The sequence below is a fragment of the Erinaceus europaeus genome, chromosome 23 (assembly GCF_950295315.1).
Source record: "Erinaceus europaeus chromosome 23, mEriEur2.1, whole genome shotgun sequence".
Classification (NCBI taxonomy): Eukaryota; Metazoa; Chordata; class Mammalia; order Eulipotyphla; family Erinaceidae; genus Erinaceus; species Erinaceus europaeus.
Window position 1 is genome coordinate 3,219,118 of NC_080184.1, and position 17,952 is coordinate 3,237,069.

At 52.8% G+C, this 17,952-nt stretch overlaps 1 protein-coding gene across 1 annotated transcript; it reads right to left on the minus strand.

Annotated features, from left to right (window-relative positions):
- Positions 1–1,956: 1,956 nt before the first annotated feature.
- LOC132535519 (zinc finger protein 260-like) lies at positions 1,957–16,428 on the minus strand. Its single transcript, XM_060181585.1, has 4 exons — positions 16,355–16,428; positions 10,583–10,709; positions 8,377–8,469; positions 1,957–3,999 (listed from the first exon to the last, which is right to left on the minus strand). The coding sequence occupies exons 2-4, from the start codon at positions 10,704–10,706 to the stop codon at positions 2,171–2,173; spliced, it is 2,046 nt and encodes a 681-aa protein (XP_060037568.1). The 5' UTR covers positions 10,707–10,709; positions 16,355–16,428; the 3' UTR covers positions 1,957–2,170.
- Between the last annotated feature and the right edge of the window lie 1,524 nt (positions 16,429–17,952).

The following is a 17,952-nucleotide window of genomic DNA, read 5'->3' on the forward strand; positions in this document are numbered from 1 at the left end:
ATAAATGAGATAAATGATAGGAGAGAAAGAATCAGACATCACTCTGGTACATGTGCTGCCAGGGATTGAACTCGGGACCTCACGCTTGAGAGTCCAAAGCCTTACCCACTGTGCCACCTCCCGGACCTCTCCCTCTTTTTTAATTATCTTTTTTATTTATTTATTGGATAAAGATAGAAATCAAGAGGAAGGGGAGATAGAGAGGAAGAGAAACACCTGCAGCCCTCCTTCGCCATTAGCAAAATGTTCCCTTTGTAGGTGGAGACTGGGGACTTGAACCTGGGTCCTTGTGTAATGGGTTAAGCACACATGGCGTAAAATGCAAGGACCGCTTTAAGGATCCCAGTTGGAGCCCCCGCTTCAAAGGCGGTGAAGCAGGTCTGCAGGTGTCCTCCTCTTGATTTCTCTGTCCTATCCAATGACAAGAATAACAACACATAAACAAAGGGGAAAAATAGACTCCAGCAGCAGTGATTTCAAAGTGCAGGCAGCAAGTCCCAGCAATAACCCTGAAGGCAGTGAGAGAGAAAGAGAGAGAGAGAATAATGTATGAAGGGTTTTGGTGGCCAGGCTGAGAACTGGTTGAAAGCACATCAAGGATCAGGGTTCGAATTCCCACTCCCCACCTGCAGCAGGGAAGCTTAACAAGAAGTGAAGCCGGTCTACAGGTATCTATCTTTCTCTCTCGTCTCTCAATTTCTCTCTGTCCTATTCCATCCAATAAAATGCAAAGAATGGCTTTCAGGAGCTGTGCTGACACCGAGCCTGTGATAGCCCTGGAGGCAAATAAAAAAAAGAAAAATGACTTTTAATGATCCTTTCATCTCTACTGCCCACAATCACACCCCCATTGTCTCTACTGTATTTTTTTAATTGTTGTTGTAGTTATTATTGTTGTTATTGATGTGGTCAATGTTGGATAGGACAGAGAGAAATGGAGGGAGGAGGGGAAGACAGAGAGGGGGAGAGAAAGACACCTGCAGACCTGCTTCACCGCCTATGAAGTGACTCCCCTGCAGGTGGGGAGCTGGGGGCTCGAACTGGGATCCTTATGCCGGTCCTGCGCTTAACCCGCTGTGCTACCACCCGACTCCCCCTGTATATTTCTTTGTATTCACAGGGTCGCTCTTCTCTCTGATGTTCAATGAGATGAGATTTCATGTAGAAAGTTTTCAGGGTGGGGGGAGACAGCATACTGGTTCTGCAGAAGACTGTCCTGCCTGAGGTTCTGAGGTCCCAGGTTCAATCCCCAGCACCACCACCAGCCAGAGCTGAGCTGGTCGCTCTCTTGTGTGTATCTTTCTCTCTGTGTCAGTAAAAATAAATTTAAAAAAAAGAAGAAAGTATTCATATTCATTAGATCTGTTTTCCCGTTCTGCTTTGTGTTGTGCTCAGCTCTGGCTGCTGGTGGTGCTGGGGAATTGAACCTGGGAGCTCAGAGCCTCAGGCAGGAGAGTCTGTTTGCACCACCACTGTGCTGTGTCCCCAGCTCTAAAGTTTATTTCATTTTATTCTTTTTTATTCATTTTATTTTGATGAAAAGAGAGATACAGAGAGAGCCCTGCTCAGCTCTGACTGCTGGTGGTGCTGGGGAATTGAATCTGGGACCTCAGAGCCTCAGGCAGGAGAGTCTGTTTGCACCACCACTGTGCTGTGTCCCCAGCTCTAAACTTAGTTTATTTCATTTTAGTCTTTTTTTTTTTTTAAGATTTTTTCCTTTTTTAAAAAAATATTTATTTATTCCCTTTCGTTGCCCTTGTTGCTTTGTGTTGTAGTTATTGTTGTTGTTGGATAGGACAGAGAGAAATGGAGAGAGGAGGAGAAGACAGAGAGGGGGAGAGAAAGACAGACACCTGCAGACCTGCTTTACCGCCTGTGAAGCGACTCCCCTGCAGGTGGGGAGCCGGGGGCTCCAACCGGGATCCTTAATGCCGGTCCCTGCACTTAACCCACTGCTTAACCCATTTTATTTTAATGAAAAGAGAGATAACAAAGAGAGCCTTGGTCAGCTCTGGCTGATGGTGGTGCCGGGGGAATGAGCCTGGGACCTCAGGTATGAAAACTCTTTTTGGAGAAGCACCGTAATGCTTCCCCTGTCCCCTCGGGTTTGTGGCTGGTGGACAGAGAGGGATGTGCCTCGTGGGTGAACTTTTGCCTCCGCTTTCTGCAGTCATGGTGTTGCTCTCGTGTGAATTCTCTGATGCCTCAGGAGGTTTGATTTCTGGTAGAAGGTTTTTGTACACTCATGGCACGTGTAGGGCTTCTCCCCCGTGTGCGTTCTCTGATGCACGGTGAGGTTGGACTTCTTGCAGAACGTCTTGGCGCACTCCCTGCAGGCGTGGGGCTTCTCACCTGTGTGGGTCCTGTGGTGTTCGACGAGGACCGACTTCTGAGAGAACGTCTTCCTGCATTCTCTGCACTCGTAGCGCCTCTCCCCCGAGTGGCTGCTCTGGTGGGCGCAGAGCTCTGCCTTCTGGCAGAAGGTCTTCCGACAATCTTTGCACTTGTAGGGCTTCTCCCCTGTGTGGCTTTTCTGGTGCACAGCAAGGTATGTCTTCTGGGAGAACATTTTCCGACACTCCTGGCAGGCGTAGGGTTTCAGCCCTGTGTGGGCACTCTCGTGTCGGGTGAGGGTGATCTTCTGCGAGAAGCTTTTCCCACACTCCTTACAGGTGTAGGGCTTCTCCCCCGTGTGGCTTCTGCGGTGTAGGATGAGGCCTCCCTTCCAGGAGAAGCCTTTCCCACATTCTCGGCATTCGTACGGTTTCTCCCCTGTGTGAGCCCTCTGGTGTAGCCGGAGGCCTGCCTTGTGGCAGAAGGCTTTCTTGCACTCTTTGCACTGGTAGAGGTCCTTGCCCGTGTGGATCCTCTGGTGTGCGGTGAGGTCGGACTTCTTATAGAAGGCTTTGGTACAGTCTTCACACTCGTAGGGCTTCTCTCCCGTGTGGATTCGCTGGTGTGTGATGAGGACGGACTTCTGGGAGAACGTTCTCCTGCATTCTTGGCACTCATAGGGCCTCTCCCCAGTGTGAGTCCTCTGATGGACGATGAGGTTTCCCTTCCGGGAGAAAGTTTTCCTACAATCTGTGCACTCGTAGGGCTTCTCGCCTGTGTGGCTTTTCTGATGCCTGTAGAGGTTCGTTTTCTGGGAGAAGCTTTTCCCACATTCTTGACATTCGAACAGTTTTTCTCCTGGGAGGGATTTCTGACGTGCTGGGAGGGCTGAGATCTCACGGAGTTTCTGACAGCTGTAAGGATACTCGGCAGTGTGGATCTGCTGGGGTTGGCTGAGCTGGGATAAGTTTTGAAGCCTTTGACCATACGTGTCACAGTCGAACGGTTTCGAGTTTAGATCGGTCTTGCTGAGCTGAAGGAGGCGTAGTTCGTTGCTGAAAACGCACCCCCTTTGCTTGTGTTTTTGGAGTCTGTTTTCAAAGTCTCTGTACAGATTCCACTGGACTGGTTTCTCAAAGACGGTTCCCCCCCATCTGTCACACCTGGAGGGGATCTGCCCTGTGTGAGACCTCTGCTGGGCTGTGAGAGGTGATGTGTCACAGGCTTGCTCGTATTTTCCATGTGTAGAGGCAGACTCTCCCGAGGGAGCCCTCCCTGATGGAGAGCAGGTTGACTCCTTGTTCAAGGCTCCTCCTTGTCCATTCCACTCAAGAGGCTGCCAGGCCGAGGTCATCCGGGATACACAAGAATGATCAGGAGAGCTGAGAGACTTGGCAGTGCCCCCACAGTCCTCAGATTCCTCTCTGTGGAGCATCTCTGAGGGTTCACAGGGTGGGAAGGAGCTATGACAGGCTTTATGCACCTCAGGAATCTTTATGAAAGCATTATCACCTTTCATAACCCGAGTGGGACCCAGATGAAGCATCTTCCCCAAGTCAGTTCTCTTCATAGTTGGCAACTTGCTGCTGTTGATTACAGCTTGCCAGCAATGTCTGTTGGGAATTTTCTGGTTGTTCTCCATCGGGTCGTCAACAGCTGGGACATCTACAATGAAAGAAATAAATCCTGTCTATGAACCAGATGGAAGCCTTTCTTTCTTGTGGTATTTGTTTTGTCATCTACATAGCTTTAACAAAGTCACGTTCTTTACACAGTGTCAACCAGAAACCTTGCGTGATCTATTCAGTTAGAAGTACTATGGGGGGCTGGGTGGCGCGCACCTGGTTAAGTGTACAAGGACCCAGGTTCAAGCCCCCGGTCCCCACCTGCAGGGGGAGAGCTTCACGAGTAGTTAAGTAGGGCTGCAGGTGTCTGTCTCTCTCCCTATCTCACTTTCCCCTCTGAATTTCTCTTTTACTGTTTTATCTTTTTTTTATATATATATATATATTTTTAGCAGATAGAGACAGAGGAAAAATTGAGAAGGGAGGGAGGGAGAGGTAAGAGAAGGAAAGATACAGAGACACCTGCAGCCCTACTTCACCACTCATGAAGCTTCCTCCCTGTAGGTGGGGACTGGGGAATTGAACCTGGGACCTTGTGCACTTGAATGTGCACACTGAACCAGGTGCACCACCGCCAGGCCCCTCAATTTCTCTGACTTTATCCGCTAATGAAGGACTATATTTTTTAAAAAGAGAGAGAAAGGAACCGGATGGCTTCATGCGCATGTTGCAATGTGCAAGGACCCAGGTTTGAACACCTGTCCCCACCTGTGGGGAAGGGGAATTTTGTAAGCGGTGAAGCAAGGATGTAGGTGTCTGTCTCTTTTCTTCTCTATTGCTCCCTTCCCACTAGATCTCTAGCTGTCTCTAGCCAATAAATAAAGATGGGGCTGGGTGGTAATGCACCAAGTTAAGCGCACGCGGTGCAAAACACAAGGGCCGGCTTAAGGATCCCAGTTCGAGCTCCCGGCTCTCCACCTGCAGGGGGGTGACTTCACAGGCAATGAAGCAGGTCTGCAGGTGTCTATCTTTCTCTCCCCCTCTCTGTCTTCCTCATCTCTCTTGAGTTCTCTCTGTCCTATCCAACAATGACAACAGCAGTAACAATAACAAGGGCAATAAAAATGGGAAAAATGGCCTCCAGGAGCAGGGGATTCATAGTGCTGGCACCGAGCCCCAGGTATAACCATGGAGGCAAAAAGGAAAAGAAGCGGGAAGTCGGGCAGTAGCACAGTGGGGTAAGTGCACGTGGTGCAAAGCACAGGGACTGGTGGAAGGATCCCGATTTGAGCCCCTGGCTCTCCACCTGCAGGGGAGTCATTTCACAAGCAGTGAAACGGGTCTGGAGGTGTCTACCTTTCTCTTCTCCTGTCTTTCCCTCCTCTCTCCATTTCTCTCTCTCCTATCCAACAACACTGACATCAATAACAATAAAATAACAAGGACAACAAAAGGGAATAAATAAATATTAAAAATAAAGAAAAAAACTTTATGATAAAAAAAATTTTTAGGGTGGGGGTAGATAGCATAATGGTTATTCAAAGAGATACTCATGCCTGAGGCTCCAAAGTCCCAGGTTCAATCCCCCACACCACCATAAGCCAGAGCTGAGCAGTGCTCTGGTAAAAAATAATAAGATATTAAAATTTAAAAAAAAATTTATTTTTTTTAGCGTGGTCCAGGAGGTGGTGCAGTGGATGAAACGCTGGACTCTCAGGCTGGAGGCCCTGGGTTCAATCCCTGGCAGCACATGTAGCAGAGTGATGTTTGATTCTTTCTCGTTCCTCCTGTCTTTCTCATTGATAAATTAAAAAAAAAGAAAAAAAAAGAAAAAAAAAAAAAAAAAGCTCTTTTTGGCCCAGACTGCAACTATGTACGTCTTCCTCTTCCCTTGCTCTCTTGTTCTGTTGCTGAGATTACTATGGGAGCAGCATTTAAGTCGGCATGTAAGTTATCTCTTTCTTTTTTCTGTTCTCTCTCTCTCTTTCCCTAACATGTTTTGTTTTCAATAAAAATTTACTGGAAAAAAAAATTTTTTAAATACCCAGCAACAATGTACTATTTAAAAGGGGGGGGGGGGTGAGGGTAGATAGCATAATGGTTATGCAAACAGATTTTCATGCCTGATGTTCTGAAGTCTCAGGTTCAATGCCCCTGCACCAACATAATCCAGAGCTGAGCAGTGCCCTGGCCAAAAAAAAAAAAAAAAAAATATATATATATATATATACAAAAGACGAGACTTTAGCTCCCCACTATGGGGGGGGTCACTTCACAGGTGGTGAAGCAGGTCTGCAGGGGTCTGTCTTTCTCTCCCTTTCTCTGTCTCCCCCTTCTTCCTCAATTTCTCTCTGTCCTAGCCAACAACGACAGCCATCACAACAACAAAGGCAACAAAAATGGACAAGACGGCCTCCAGGAACAGTGGATTCATAGTGCAGGCCCCGAGAGCCAGAGATAACCCTGGAGGCAAAAAATAAATAAGAGAGATAGCACAGCACTGAAGTTTCCTCCAAGACCAGTGTCCAGGTAAGCTATTTCCCTGGCCCATCTGTGGGCTTTTTTTCTTTTTTCCTTTTGCCTCCTGGTTTATAGCTGTGGTTCAGTGTCTACACTGTGAATCCATTGCTCCTACCAGGCACTTTTCTTTCTTTTTCTTGGATAAGACAGAAAGAAATTTAGAGGGGAGAGGAGACAGAGAGGGAGAGAGAGAAAGACAGACACCTGCAGACCTGCTGCACCACTTATAAAGTGAACCCTCTATAGCTGGGAAGCCGGGGGCTTCAACCAGGATCCTTGTGCGGGTCCTTGCGCTTCGTGCCATGTGCCCTTAACCCTGTGCGCCACTACCCGACTCCCACCTGTGGGCTTTCACTCAGGCTGTGCCCAGTGTTTATTACAACCCTTTCAGACATCCTCCTCAGATTAATAACACCGGCACCCTCCCTCCCTTTTTCCTTTCTTTACCCAGACCCCTGTTCAGCTCTGGCTGATGGTGGTGAGGGGGACTGAACCTGGGACCTGGGAGCCTCAGGCAGGAGAGTTGATTTGCATAACCATTATGCTATCTGCCCCCACCCATACTGGTATGTTACATTTTAAAAAAATATTTATTTATTTATTCATTCCCTTTTGTTACCCTTGTTTTTTATTGTTGTAGTTATTACTGATGTCATTGTTGTTGGGTAGGACAGAGAGAAATGGAGAGAGGAGGGGAAGACGGAGAAAGGAGAGAGAAAGATAGAGACCTGTAGACCTGCTTCACCACCTGTGAAGCGACTCCCCTGCAGGTGGGGAGCCGGAGGCTCGAACTGGGATCCTTATGCCGGTCCTTGCACTTTGCACCACCTGCACTTAACCAGCTGCGCTATCGCCTAACTCCCTTCATTAATATATATTTTTTTCTCCCTTATTTATTTTCCCTCTTGTTGCCCTTGTTTTTTATTATTGTTGTTGTTGATGTTGTCGTTGTTGGATAGGACAGAGAGAAATGGAGAGAGGAGGGGAAGACAGAGAGGGGGAGAGAAAGACAGACACCTGCAGACCTGCTTCACCGCCTGTGAGAAATGGAGAGAGGAGGGGAAGACAGAGAGGGAGAGAGAAAGACAGACACCTGCAGACCTGCTTCACCGCCTGTGAAGCGAGTCCCCTGCAGGTGGGGAGCCGGGGGCTCGAACTGGGATCCTTAAGCCAGTCCCTGCACTTTGCACCACATGCGCTTATCCCGCTGCGCTACTGCCCGACTCCTGCTGGTATGTTTCTTCAGCTGTATGATGAACGTCTCAATTTAATAAGCTTCTGCTTCTGAAGACTTTTATACTGCAGAGCATTTAAAATATATATTAATTTAAATTTTAAAAAATTAATTTATTGGATAGAGACAGAGAGAAATTGAGAGGGAAGGGGAGATAGAGAGGGTGAGAGACAGACAGACCCCAGCAGCCCTGTTTCACTGCTTGCAGAGCTTCTGCCTTGCAGGTAGGGACCAGACGCTTGAACCTGGGTCCTTGGGCACCGTAATGTGTGCGCTCAACCAGGTGCACCTCCACTCAGCCCCTATTATAGAGAAAAAAATTCTTTGTTTTTGGATAGAGACAGAAAGGAATTGAGAAGCAAGGGGGAGGTAGAGAAGGAGAAAGTGACACCTGCAGTCCTGTTTCACCACTTGTGAAGCTTTCCCTCTGAAGATTGGGGATGGGGGCTTGAACTTGGGTTCTTCTGTGTGGTAATATGTGCGCCTGACCAGGTGCGTCACTCCCCAACTCCCCTGAGATTATCTGTTTATTATTGTTTGTTTTGTTTTGTTTTGTTTCTCCCTCTCCCTCTTTCTTCTCCCCCTCTCAAGTTCTCACTGTACTATCCAAATAAAATAGGGGAGAAAAAAAAATGGCCGCTGGAAGTGGTGGGTTAGTAGTTCCGGTGATGTCTACTGGCCCCTATTCTACCCAGCCTCCCTGTGCCAGAAGCGCTGACTGACCCGAGAGCGTCCGGGGGGCAGGTTCTTCCCCCATCCATGGCTCTGCTCCTTGCTCCAGCTTGACGATCACTTCAGGCTTGGATCTGCAATGCCCTGTGGATGAGATAGCAGAGGTCTCTTGTCAGAACACCTTAGTTCAACAGTCTCTGAAGAATGACACAGCACAGCCAGATGCAGCAGAGAAACAATCGGATAAAAGCCCACCCAGAGCGCAAGGACCAGTGTAAGGATCCTGGTTCGAGCCCCTGACTCCCCACTTGCAGGGGAGTCGCTTCACAGGCGGTGAAGCAGGTCTGCAGGTGTCTATCTTTCTCTCCCCCTCCGTCTTCCCCTCCTCTCTCCATTTCTCTCTATCCTATCCAACAACAATGACATCAATAACTACAACAATAAAACAACAAGGGCAACAAAAGGAAATAAATAAATTTTTTTTAAAAAAAAGAGCCCACCGAGGAGGCGCTGTGGTAGATAAAAAGTTGGGACCCTGAGGTATGAGCTCCTGAGTTCGATCCCCAGCATCGCATGTATTTCTCTCCTCTCCCAACACTCCCCCCCCAAAAAAAAAAAAGAGAGGGAGGGGATGAATGAATGAGTAACGGTCCTTTTGGGCCACTTGGAGTGATAGACTTGAATAACATTATTATTTTTTTTAATTAAAAAAAATTTTTTTTAATATTTATTTTCCCTTTCTGTTGTCCTTGTAGTGTTTTTTTCATTGTTGTTGTAGTTGTTATTGTTACTGTTATTGATGTCATCGTTGTTAGATAGAACAGAAAGAAATCAAGATAGATGGGGAAGACAGAGAGGAGAGAAAGACAGACACCTGCAGACCTGCCTCACCACACGTGAAGCGACTCCCCTGCAGGTGGGGAGTCGGGGGTTTGAACCAGGATCCATACGCCGGTCCTTGCACTTTGTGCCATGTGCACTTAACTCACTGTGCTACCCCCCGACTCCCTGTTTTTAAATTTTTATTTAGTTATTTATAATTGGATAGAGACAGAGAATTTGAGAGGGGAGGAAGAGACAGGGAGAGACAGGTAGAGAGATAACCTGCAGCCCTGCTCCACCACCCGTCAAGTACCCTCCCACCCCCACCCAAAGGTGGAGACCAGGGGCTTGAACCTGGGTTCTCGTTCACTGTAATGTGACTGCTTAAGCAGGTGCGCCACTGCCTAGGCCCCTGAATTTTTTTTTTTTAATTCTATTTCTGGGAGTCAGGTGGTAGCGCAGCGGGTTAAGCGCAGGTGGCGCAAAGCACAAGGACCAGCGTAAGGATTCCAGTTTGAGCCCCCGACTCCCCACCTGCAGGGGAGTCGCTTCCCAGGCGGTGAAGCAGGTCTGCAGGTGTCTGTCTTTCTCTCCCCCTCTCTGTCTTCCCCTCCTCTCTCCATTTCTCTCTGTCCCGTCCAACAACGATGATGTCAATAAAAACAACAACTACAACAATAAAAAAAAAAAGGGCAACAAAAGGAATAAATATTTAAAAAATTCGCTTTCTCTCCTTTTAAAATTTTATTATTTATTTATTAGATAGAGACAGAAACTGAGAAGGGAGGGCAGAGACAGAGAGGGAGAGAGACAGAGACACACCTGAAGCCCTGCTTCACCACTGATGACGCTTTCCCCCTACAGGTGGGAACCTGGGTCCTTGCGCACTGGAATGTGAGTGCTCACTGCCAGGCTCCTTGCATTTTTATTTTCAAAAACACTTGGACATTTAAGTAAAGGAAGCATTGTGCGTGCTCAGTCCAGGAGGGGGCACCGAGGGAGCATGCTGGGCTTCCTTGCTTGAGGTCTCAAATTCAGTTCCAGGCACTGCATGAGTCAGAGTGATGTTCTGCTTCTCTGTCTCTTTTGCGAAGTAAAATAAATATAATAAAATCATAGATAAGAAAGAGAGAAAGAAAGAAATGGAAGAAAAGAGGAGAGGAGGAGGAGAACGAGAGGGGCTTGGGGAAACGAAAGAAAACAAATAAATAAAAGAGTGTGTGTGTGGGGGGATAGCATAGTGGTTTTGCAAAAGCCTCTCCTGCCAAAGGCTCTGAGGTCCCAGGTTCAATCCCCAGCACCACATCAGCCAGAGCTGAGCAGGGCTCTTGTCTCTCTCTCTCTCTCTTTCTTTAAATTAATGTAACTAATCTATTTAAAATTATAATAAAGAAAACAGTGCATGTGTTTATTGTGACCTGGGCACACTACCCACCCGCTGCCACAAGGCTGCTGTAGGCCTCCAGCATCACATCCTTGTACAGGGTCCTCTGAGCCTCATCCAGCTGCTGCCACTCCTCCTGGGAGAAGGTCACGGCCACGTCCTCAAAAGCCACCATTCCCTGGAGGTGAGGCAAGCAAGGGTTAAATTCTCAAGGGAGAACCCAAGAGTTGACTTCCTAAGGGAGAAGCCAAGAGCTGACTTCTCAAGGGAGAAACCCAGCACTGACTTCCCAAGGGAGAGGCCAAGGGATGACTTCCCAAGGGAGAGGCCAAGGGATGACTTCTCAAGGGAGAAGCCAAGAGTTGACTTCACAAGGAAGAAGTCAAGAGTTGATTTCCCAGGGAGAAGATGTTGGATAGTCTGCCAGCTCCCCCTGGCTTCTGCTTAACCATATGCCTATACAGGGATAGATTTAATCCCATTCAAAGCTTTGGTCTATTTACATAAATCACTTTTACATAAAGCACTCCCTCCAGGGCATTGGTGGTTCAGTGATAGGATTCTCGCCTGCTCCGCCCCCTCCTTGTCACACTCTGATTTTCACCAGTCACTTTTCTCTCCACCCTCTCTATGTCACATCCTGTTTCCACCCTACTTGGCAAGTATATATAAAGACAGCATTGTGAGTTTTAGGGTACTTGAGTTTAGCTTAGCTCGTCTTAGATTGTGCTGTGTCCTGCATGAATAGAGATACTGCCTACAGCTCAACCATGAGTCCCTGGTCGTCTGTTACCCGCCCGTGAAGCCAGCCCGGCAAAAACAAGAAGCCAAGGGCTGACTTCCCAAGGGAGAAGCCAGGAGTTGACTTCCCAAGGAAGAAGCCAAGGGCTGACTTCCCAAGAAGCCAAGAGTTGATTCTCAAGGAAGAAGCCAAGGGCTGACTTCCCCCAAGAGAAGTAGATGACTGATTTTTTTTTTCTTTTCTTTTACCAGAGGACTTTCAGCTCTGGCTTATGGCTGTGTGGGGGTAGGATTGAACCCTGGGACTTTGAAGCCTCAGGCGTGAGTATTTGCATACTATTAGGCTATCTTCCCTCTGCCCATCTATTTTTTCCTAATTTTTATTATCTTTATTTATATATTCGATAGACAGCCAGAAATTGAGAGGAAGGGGGAGACAAGGAGAAAGACAGGGAGACCCCTACAGCCCTGCTTCACCGCTCATAAAGCTTTCTCCCTGCACGTGGGGACTGGAGGCTTGAACCCAGGTCCTTGTGCACTGTAACATGTGCACTCAACCAGGTGCGCCACCACCCAGCTCCCATGGGTGACTTGATTTCTCAAGAGAGATGCTAAGGGTTAGTTTCTCAAAGGAGAAGCCAAAGTTAACTTCCTAAGAGAGAAGCCATGGGGGGCGGGGGTGGGCTGGAAGGTGGTAGCACACCTGGCTGAGCACACAACAGCCTAGGTTCAAGCCCCCGGTCCCCACATGCAGGGGAAAAGCCTCAAGAGTGGTGAAGCAGGGCTGTAGGTGTCTCTCTCCCTCTGTCTCCCCCTTCCCTCTTGATTTCTGGCTGTCTCTATCCAAATAAATAAAGTTAACAAGACTGTAAGATCACACGGTACAATTCCACACAGTTCCCACCACCAGAGTTCTGTGTCCCATCCCCTCCATTGGAAGGTTCCCTAGTCTTTTTCATTTTTTTTAATCTTTAAAAGGAGGGACAGTGGGAGTCGGGCGGTAGCACAGCAAAGACCTGTGTAAGGATCCCGGTTCGAGCCCCCTGGCTCCCCACCTGCAGGGGAGGTGCTTCACAGGCGGTGAAGCAGGTCTGCAGGTGTCTGTGTCTCCCCCTCTCTGTCTTCCCCTCCTCTCTCCATTTCTCTCTGTCCTGTCCAACAATAACAACAACAATAATAACTACAACAATAAAACAAGGGCAACAAAAGGGAATAAATAAATATTAAAAAAAGATTTAAAAATATATATATATTCATGGGTGGGGGAGACAGCATAATGGTTATACAAACAGACTCTCATGCCTGAGGCTCCTAAGTCCCGGGTTCAATCCCCCGCACCACCAGAAGCCAGAGATGAGCAGGGCTCTGGTGTTTCTCTCTGTGTCTCTCTCTGTCTGCATCTCTCTCAAAACTAAAAATAAAAACCCAAAAAAATATATTTATTTATTTATTTATTTATTGCGAAGAGACAGACAGAAATCAATAAGGCAAGAGGAGACAGAGAGGGAAATAGGGCCAGGCAGTGGTGCAGTTGGTTAAGCAACGGGGACCCCCGTGATCTCCAAGGACCCCCAGCCAACCCCCTGCACCCCGGAGACCCCCGTGATCTCCAAGGACCCCCAGCCAACCCCCTGCATCCCGGAGACCCCCGTGATCTCCAGGGACCCCCAGCCAACGCCCTGCACCCCGGAGACCCCCGTGATCTCCAGGGACCCCCAGCCAATACCCTGCACCCCGGAGACCCCCGTGATCTCCAGGGACCCCCAGCCAACCCCCTGCACCCCGGAGACCCCCGTGATCTCCAGGGACCCCCAGCCAACCCCCTGCACCCCGGAGACCCCCGTGATCTCCAGGGACCCCCAGCCAACCCCCTGCACCCCGGAGACCCCCGTGATCTCCAGAGACCCCCAGCCAACCCCCTGCACCCCGGAGACCCCCCGTGATCTCCAGAGACCCCCAGCCAACCCCCTGCACCCCGGAGACCCCCGTGATCTCCAGAGACCCCCAGCCAACCCCCTGCACCCCGGAGACCCCCGTGATCTCCAGGGACCCCCAGCCAACCCCCTGCACCCCGGAGACCCCCGTGATCTCCAGAGACCCCCAGCCAACCCCCTGCACCCCGGAGACCCCCGTGATCTCCAGAGACCCCCAGCCAACCCCCTGCACCCCGGAGACCCCCGTGATCTCCAGGGGCCCCCAGCCAACCCCCTGCACCCCGGAGACCCCCGTGATCTCCAGAGACCCCCAGCCAACCCCCTGCACCCCGGAGACCCCCGTGATCTCCAGGGACCCCCAGCCAACCCCCTGCACCCCGGAGACCCCCGTGATCTCCAGAGACCCCCAGCCAACCCCCTGCACCCCGGAGACCCCCGTGATCTCCAGAGACCCCCAGCCAACCCCCTGCACCCCGGAGACCCCCGTGATCTCCAGGGACCCCCAGCCAACCCCCTGCACCCCGGAGACCCCCGTGATCTCCAGGGACCCCCAGCCAACCCCCTGCACCCCGGAGAACCCCGTGATCTCCAGAGACCCCCAGCCAACCCCCTGCACCCCGGAGACCCCCGTGATCTCCAGAGACCCCCAGCCAACCCCCTGCACCCCGGAGACCCCCGTGATCTCCAGGGGCCCCCAGCCAACCCCCTGCACCCCGGAGACCCCCGTGATCTCCAGAGACCCCCAGCCAACCCCCTGCACCCCGGAGACCCCCGTGATCTCCATGGACCCCCAGCCAACCCCCTGCACCCCGGAGACCCCCGTGATCTCCAGGGACCCCCAGCCAATACCCTGCACCCCGGAGACCCCCGTGATCTCCAGGGACCCCCAGCCAACCCCCTGCACCCCGGAGACCCCCGTGATCTCCAGAGACCCCCAGCCAACCCCCTGCACCCCGGAGACCCCCGTGATCTCCAGAGACCCCCAGCCAACCCCCTGCACCCCGGAGACCCCCGTGATCTCCAGGGACCCCCAGCCAACCCCCTGCACCCCGGAGACCCCCGTGATCTCCAGGGACCCCCAGCCAACCCCCTGCACCCCGGAGACCCCCGTGATCTCCAGGGACCCCCAGCCAACCCCCTGCACCCCGGAGAACCCCGTGATCTCCAGAGACCCCCAGCCAACCCCCTGCACCCCGGAGACCCCCGTGATCTCCAGGGACCCCCAGCCAACCCCCTGCACCCCGGAGACCCCCGTGATCTCCAGGGGCCCCCAGCCAACCCCCTGCACCCCGGAGACCCCCGTGATCTCCAGAGACCCCCAGCCAACCCCCTGCACCCCGGAGACCCCCGTGATCTCCATGGACCCCCAGCCAACCCCCTGCACCCCGGAGACCCCCGTGATCTCCAGGGACCCCCAGCCAATACCCTGCACCCCGGAGACCCCCGTGATCTCCAGGGACCCCCAGCCAACCCCCTGCACCCCGGAGACCCCCGTGATCTCCAGAGACCCCCAGCCAACCCCCTGCACCCCGGAGACCCCCGTGATCTCCAGAGACCCCCAGCCAACCCCCTGCACCCCGGAGACCCCCGTGATCTCCAGGGACCCCCAGCCAACCCCCTGCACCCCGGAGACCCCCGTGATCTCCAGGGGCCCCCAGCCAACCCCCTGCACCCCGGAGACCCCCGTGATCTCCAGGGACCCCCAGCCAACCCCCTGCACCCCGGAGACCCCCGTGATCTCCAGAGACCCCCAGCCAACCCCCTGCACCCCGGAGACCCCCCGTGATCTCCAGAGACCCCCAGCCAACCCCCTGCACCCCGGAGACCCCCGTGATCTCCAGGGACCCCCAGCCAACCCCCTGCACCCCGGAGACCCCCGTGATCTCCAGGGACCCCCAGCCAACCCCCTGCACCCCGGAGACCCCCGTGATCTCCAGAGACCCCCAGCCAACCCCCTGCACCCCGGAGACCCCCGTGATCTCCAGAGACCCCCAGCCAACCCCCTGCACCCCGGAGACCCCCGTGATCTCCATGGACCCCCAGCCAACCCCCTGCACCCCGGAGACCCCCGTGATCTCCAGGGACCCCCAGCCAATACCCTGCACCCCGGAGACCCCCGTGATCTCCAGGGACCCCCAGCCAACCCCCTGCACCCCGGAGACCCCCGTGATCTCCAGAGACCCCCAGCCAACCCCCTGCACCCCGGAGACCCCCGTGATCTCCAGAGACCCCCAGCCAACCCCCTGCACCCCGGAGACCCCCGTGATCTCCAGGGACCCCCAGCCAACCCCCTGCACCCCGGAGACCCCCGTGATCTCCAGGGGCCCCCAGCCAACCCCCTGCACCCCGGAGACCCCCGTGATCTCCAGGGACCCCCAGCCAACCCCCTGCACCCCGGAGACCCCCGTGATCTCCAGAGACCCCCAGCCAACCCCCTGCACCCCGGAGACCCCCCGTGATCTCCAGAGACCCCCAGCCAACCCCCTGCACCCCGGAGACCCCCGTGATCTCCAGGGACCCCCAGCCAACCCCCTGCACCCCGGAGACCCCCGTGATCTCCAGAGACCCCCAGCCAACCCCCTGCACCCCGGAGACCCCCGTGATCTCCAGGGACCCCCAGCCAACCCCCTGCACCCCGGAGACCCCCGTGATCTCCAGGGGCCCCCAGCCAACCCCCTGCACCCCGGAGACCCCCGTGATCTCCAGGGACCCCCAGCCAACCCCCTGCACCCCGGAGACCCCCGTGATCTCCAGAGACCCCCAGCCAACCCCCTGCACCCCGGAGACCCCCCGTGATCTCCAGAGACCCCCAGCCAACCCCCTGCACCCCGGAGACCCCCGTGATCTCCAGGGACCCCCAGCCAACCCCCTGCACCCCGGAGACCCCCGTGATCTCCAGGGACCCCCAGCCAACCCCCTGCACCCCGGAGACCCCCGTGATCTCCAGAGACCCCCAGCCAACCCCCTGCACCCCGGAGACCCCCGTGATCTCCAGAGACCCCCAGCCAACCCCCTGCACCCCGGAAACCCCGTGATCTCCAGGGGTCCCCCTCACACCCTGCACCCCGGAGACCCCCGTGATCTCCAGGGGTCCCCCTCACACCCTGCACCCCACCGCACCCCCGGGGCTCCCCCTGCTCCCGCCCACCGCGGTGCCAGCACTCCCGGGCTGCTGGGCCTCCGCCGGTGCCGAGGGAGCGAGCAGAGGGGCCCGCCCAGCCCCCGGGGCTCACCCCGCAGCAGCGCGGCCACTTTCTCACTGAGCCGACGCGCTCTGAGAAAACAAACCAGGGCTTGGGGATGGCGCGGGTGTGGTGACACCACTTCCGCTTCCGGCGAGGCGCAGACAAGTGAAGCTGGAGTGCCCGCCTGCGGGTGCTTGAGTCGCTAAGGAAAGGGGCGTGGACCTTGGGAGGGGCGTGGTCACGCAGGGATTGGCTGGTGGTTCTGATGGGCGTGGCCTCGAGGGAAACGTGAGTGGGCGTGTGGGCGGGGCCAGAGTAGGCCTGGGGTTCGGTGGGCGGGGCCAGGGGCGGGGCTTTGGAGCGAGGAGGGACCTGGGCACTGCGTCTACCTGCAGCTCAGAGATCTTTCTTTCTTTCTTTCTTTTCTTTCTTTTCTTTCTTTCTTTCTTTCTTTCTTTCTTTCTTTCTTTTCTTTCTTTTCTTTCTTTCTTTCTTTCTTTCTTTCTTTCTTTCTTTCTTTCTTTCCTTTCTCTCTCTCTTTCTATCTTCCTTTCTCTCTCTCTTTCTCTTCCTTCCTTCCTTTCTCTCTCTTTCTCTCTCTCTCTCTTTCTTTCTTTTCCCTTTTGTTGCCCTTGTTTTATTGTTGTAGTTATTACTGTCGTTCGTTGTTGGACAGGACAGAGAGAAATGGAGAGAGGAGGGGGAGACAGAGGGGGAGAGAAAGATAAGACACCTGCAGACCTGCTTCACTGCTTGTGAAGGGACTCCTCCCCTGCAGGAGAAATCTGCAGATTTTGAGGTGCCAAGGACCTTAACGGGGGGGGGCCAGGTGGTGCTGCACCCGGCTAAGTGCATGTGTTACAACACTCAAGGATCTGGGTTCGAGCCCCCAATCCCCACCTGCAGGGGGAAAGCTTTAGGAGTGGTGAAGCAAGGCCTGCAGGTGTTTCTCTCTCTCTCTCTCTCTCTCTCTCTCGATTTCCCTTTCCTCCCTCACTTTCTGGCTGTCTTTATCAAATAAAGATAATACCAGAGGAGTCAGGCGGTAGCGCAGCGGGTTAAGCGCACGTGGCGCAAAGTGCAAGTACCATCCTAAAGATCCCGGTTCGAGTCCCCGGCTCCCCACCTGCAGGGGAGTCGCTTCACAGGCGGTGAAGCAGGTCTGCAGGTGTCTGTCTTTCTGTCTCCTTTCTCCGTCTTCCCCTCCTCTCTCCATTTCTCTCTGTCATACCCAACAACAACGACATCAGCAATAACTACAACAATAAAACAAGGGCAACAAAAGGGAAAATTAATAAATAAAAAATTAAAGAAACTGAACAACAGTTATTCCTCCCTACTACAGATTTTGCCAAGTTATGGACTCACCTTGTTCCTTTTTATTATTATTTTAGCTTTTTTTTTGTCAGGAGGCTAATTTCCTTTTTTATATAAGTGATTTATTTATTTTTAATTTTTTATTATTTATTTATTGGATAGACACAGCCACCTACAAGGGGTTTGCTTCACAGGCGGTAAAGCAGGTCTGCCAGTGTCTCTTTCTCTCCCCCTCTCTGTCTTT